Source organism: Austrofundulus limnaeus, unplaced genomic scaffold, assembly GCF_001266775.1.
Source record: "Austrofundulus limnaeus strain Quisiro unplaced genomic scaffold, Austrofundulus_limnaeus-1.0 Scaffold513, whole genome shotgun sequence".
Taxonomy (NCBI): Eukaryota; Metazoa; Chordata; class Actinopteri; order Cyprinodontiformes; family Rivulidae; genus Austrofundulus; species Austrofundulus limnaeus.
This window is the reverse complement of record NW_013952915.1, coordinates 318,072-322,721: the sequence shown is the minus strand read 5'-3', so window position 1 is coordinate 322,721 and position 4,650 is coordinate 318,072. Positions and strand designations below refer to the sequence as shown.

At 46.1% G+C, this 4,650-nt stretch overlaps 1 protein-coding gene across 1 annotated transcript in view; it reads right to left on the bottom strand.

Moving 5' to 3' along the window:
• Positions 1–4,650, bottom strand: part of slc24a5 (solute carrier family 24 member 5) — a gene marked incomplete at its 5' end in the record, with an annotated part of 11,613 nt that overhangs the window by 5,316 nt on the left and 1,647 nt on the right. The window contains 6 exon segments of the mRNA XM_014025976.1: positions 833–1,039; positions 2,007–2,290; positions 3,590–3,690; positions 3,942–4,045; positions 4,128–4,211; positions 4,424–4,603. Coding sequence (XP_013881430.1) covers positions 833–1,039; positions 2,007–2,290; positions 3,590–3,690; positions 3,942–4,045; positions 4,128–4,211; positions 4,424–4,603 — 960 coding nt within the window.

Sequence of the window (4,650 nt, the reverse complement as noted above, 5' to 3'; positions counted from 1 at the left end):
TAACTAAGTACATTTACTTTGTTCAGTATCTAAGTACGTTTACTTTGTTCAGTATCTAAGTACGTTTACTTTGTTCAGTATCTAAGTACGTTTACTTTGTTCAGTATCTAAGTACGTTTACTTTGTTCAGTATCTAAGTACGTTTATTTTATTCAGTAATAAAGTATGTTTACTTTGGTCAGTTACTAATTATGTTTATTTTATTTTTACTTAGTGAAGTACTTCCTGTAGTTCTGTATAAAACCTGTAAAACATGAGGTCAGTTTGGAGGAACAGCTTGTTACAGCTGGGTCCTTCAGTCTTTACAGAACCTGGTCCTGGACTGGTCCGAGGACTTCCTGTCCCGTCTCAGTTGTCCTCAGGTTTCTGTCTCGAGGCAGTAAATCTTCTGATCTTTGACTCATTCATTAAAAACTAATAATTGGTAGAAAATATTTAGAAAATTCACAAACTTTGTTGTTGCTGTTTGAACTTTCATGACTTCATCTGGAGAAAAGGATCTGGTTCTTCTGAGGACTGAGGACCGTCACATGAGTGTTGTGGTCCACGTCTCTATTGTAGACAGAGCTCCAGCTTGTTCTTAGACCCATGTGGGGTCACGTATGCGCAGCAGGTCCTCACATGACTGGGTTTCCTCAGGGGTCCGCTGTAATCCTGCAGCCCCCCTCCCTCAGCTGAACCACGGTATCCCAGGAATTAGGCAGCAGACCAACATGTGACTCTGATCTGCACATATTTTCTCACAAGTCTCAAATACTTGTGGTCCTCGCAGACCTGCAGAGCACCTTAAGACCTGGACCTGAACCAGGAGGACCAGGACTGAGCTCCTTACCCACGACGGTCACCATCCAGACCAGCAGGTAGGTGAAGGCTGAGATCCAGACGGCGGACATGAGGAAGGTCACCATGAACCAGCGCTTCCAGAACCGCCTCCTGCAGTCCGGGACCGTCAGGAAGAGCAGGGTGATGACGGGCAGGGACAGGACCCAGAAGATCCTCTTCAGGTCGTTCTCTGGGACAGAGAACACGCTCCTCTGCTCTGCTGGGAGACGTGGAGACAGACGAGACCACAGCTGAAAACAGCCCAAAACACACCTGGAAACAGCTGAAAACACACCTCGAAACAGCTGAAAACACACCTGGAAACAGCTGAAAACACACCTGGAAACAGCTGAAAACACACCTGGAAACAGCTGAAAACACCTGGAAACAGCTGAAAACACAGCTTAAGACAGCTGAAAACACAGCTTAAGACAGCTGAAAAATAGCTGAAAACAGCCAAAAATACAGCTGAAAACAGTTGAAAACACAGCAGAAAACACAGCCGAACGACAGCTGAAAACAACTGAAAACAGCCAAAAACAGCTGAAAACAACAAAGAACAGCCGAAAACACAGCCTAAAACAGCTGAAAACAACTAAAAACAGCTGAAAACACAGCCGAAAACAGCTTAAAACACAGCTGAAAACAGCTGAACGTCAGCCAAAAACAGCTGAAAACAACTAAGAACAGCCGAAAACACAGCCTAAAACAGTTGAAAACAACTAAAAACAGCTGAAAACACAGCCAAACGTCAGCAGAAAACACAGCTGAAAATACAGCAGAAAACACAGCTGAAAACAGCCAAAAACACAGCCTAAAACAGCTTAAAATAACTAAAAACAGCTGAAAACACAGCCGAAAACAGCTTAAAACACAGCTGAAAACAGCTGAATGTCAGCCAAAAACAGCTGAAAACACAGCTGAAAACACAGCCGAAAACAGCTGAAAACACAGCCGAAAACAGCTGAAAACACAGCCGAAAACAGCTGAAAACACAGCCGAAAACGGCTGAAAACACAGCCGAAAACAGCTGAAAACACAGCCGAAAACAGCCGAAAACAACTAAAAACAGCAGAAAACAACTGAAAACAGCTGAAAACACAGCTGAAGCAGCTGACCCATGCTTTTATAGCTGTAACCTGAACGCATCACGGTGACCTTTGACCCTGCCGGTCCGGACTGACCTTCAGAGACCTCGTTGAGACCGTGCAGGCTGAGGGACAGGTGGGAGTAGCCCGAGTCGTCCTGGAAGATGCCGCTGTCGGTTCTGGACCGCCCGCGGACCCTCAGGCTGGTGTCGTGTTTCCAGCCAATCAGAAGCTGCGCCTCCAGCTTCTCACCTGCACCTGAGTCCAGACAGGTGCAGCACGGGCTCAGCTTCCTCAGAACAAACTCGCTGATCCGCAGGTCGAAGCACAGAACCACGATGTAGACCCCGTAGACCAGCAGCAGGGAGGCCGCCTCGTACCTGACACCAGAACCAGAACCAGAACCAATGGGGTCAGAACAAACAGAACCAGAACCAGAACAAACTGAATCAGAACCAATGGGGTCAGGACAAACAGAACCAGAACCAGAACAAACAGAACCAGAACCAGACTCAACAGAACCAGAACCAGACTCATCAGAACCAGAGCAGTGTGAACACAAACTGCTTTGTTTTAAGGACATCTTTTAAAAAAAGCCGCTCTTATTTTGAAAGGAACTGTTTAAATCACACTGATCCTGTTTTAATATTTTCTCATCGTTTATTTCCAGAACTTTTATCTTTTCATTTGAACTCCCAGAGAATCTGGATCCTGGTTCTGGTTCAGGTTCAAACCCTGAAGTCTTTTAACAAAATAAAAGCACAGATTTAATGTAAATCAAATATTTGGACTTTTAAAGGAGTCCAGGTTCTGGTTCTGGTTCTGTTGGCTCTGTTGTTTCTGTCCTCACAGACAGGTTTGTTGTGGTCCAGGTCTGAAGTGGGTCCATGTGGACCCGTCTGACCACAGTTTGTCTACACACTAACTGATTTTCTGTCAGTTAGACTGGAACAGCTGAGGTTTCCCTTCAGGCCAACAACACAACAACACAACAACACAAACACACAACAACCCAATAAAACAACAACATAACACAACAACACAAACACACAACAACACAATAAAACAACAACATAACACAACAACACAATAAAACAACAACATAACACAACAACACAATAAAACAACAACATAAAACAACACACAACACAACAGCACCACAAACAACAGCACAACACAACAATACAACTAAACAACAGCGCAACACAACAGCACAAACACACAACATAACAAAACAACACAAACACACAACAGCATATCAACACAACAAAACAACAACACAACAGCACGAACACAAAACATAACAACACAAACACACCACAGCACAACAACACTGTAGCACAACAAAACAACAATGGAACACAACAGCACAACACAACAGCACAACAACATAAAACAATCACACAACACAACAGCACAACAACATAAAACAATCACACAACAGCACAACACAACAACATAACACAACAGCACAACAACATAACACAACAGCATAACATAACACAATCACACAACAGCACAACACAATCACACAACAGTCCTCTGCAGGGTTTCAGCAGGAATCCTGGGCTTTTATTTTGAAAGCTGACAGGTAGTGTTTGTTGTGGGCGGAGCTCTGGTCGGACCAGAACTGGGCTGTTCCAGGTGAACAAAACGCTGAGTCACTGTTGGCCACTCACCAGAACACCTGGTTGTCAGAGATGATGGCGATGACGGYGGCCACGCTGACCCCGTACGCCAGGCAGTCCCTGAACAGAGGCCAGCAGGTGAGCCGGCCCACCTGAGGGGAACACAGGAACACAATGAACCGGTTCTGGTTCTAAACTGATCCTGGGTCAACAGAATCCACACAGTCCTTATTTACTCAACAGGAACTGGTTCCAGCTCCTGATCCAGAACCCCCTTCAGCAGCAGAACTCTCTGGACCAGGTTCTGGACCAGGTCTGACCCCGGACCTCTGAGGGACCAGAACCAGAACCAGTTTTTGTTGACTAGATGCGGGCTCGGTGGAGGGACGGGGTGAGGYGGTACCGTGGAGGCCAGGAGTCCACAGGCGGCGCAGATCCCCAGCAGGTTGTAAACAGCTGATCCCACGATGGTGCTGACCCCGATGTCCCCCTTCGTCACAAACACACCTGAGACAAAAAGGGGAGGAGTTACTGGAAGGAGGGGGCGTGTCTCTGTTGGCCAGGGGAGGGGTTTAAATATGACTTTTACCCAGAAAGACTGTGACCAGCTCAGGTGCAGAACTTCCTGCTGCCATGAAGGTGGCTCCTGCTACGTCCTGAGACAGACCCAGACCTGAGGGTCCACAAGGTGGTCCAACAAAACCACATGATCCACTCATCAGGGTTTGTACAGGAAACAGTCCTGACTCTTTAACAACAAAACATCTGAAAACTTCACAATCTAAAACCTTTTATTGTTTTACTACACAACTCAACACAATAAAACCCAAACAAAGACACACAACACACACTGAACACATTAAACAAGATGTTTGTGGAACTCACGCTCACTGATGACCTCCAGAGACGGCAGGAAGTAGTCGTCACAAACAACAGAAACACACAGGAACATGTAGAAGATGAGCAGGAAGTAAAGAACCAGGCCTCCGTCCTTCCTGTCCTGCAGCGTGAAGAAACCATCAGGAAACTCTGAGGCCTGAGGGGCGACACACTCTGAGCCGTTCTCTGTGACACACACACACACACACACACACACACACACACACACACAC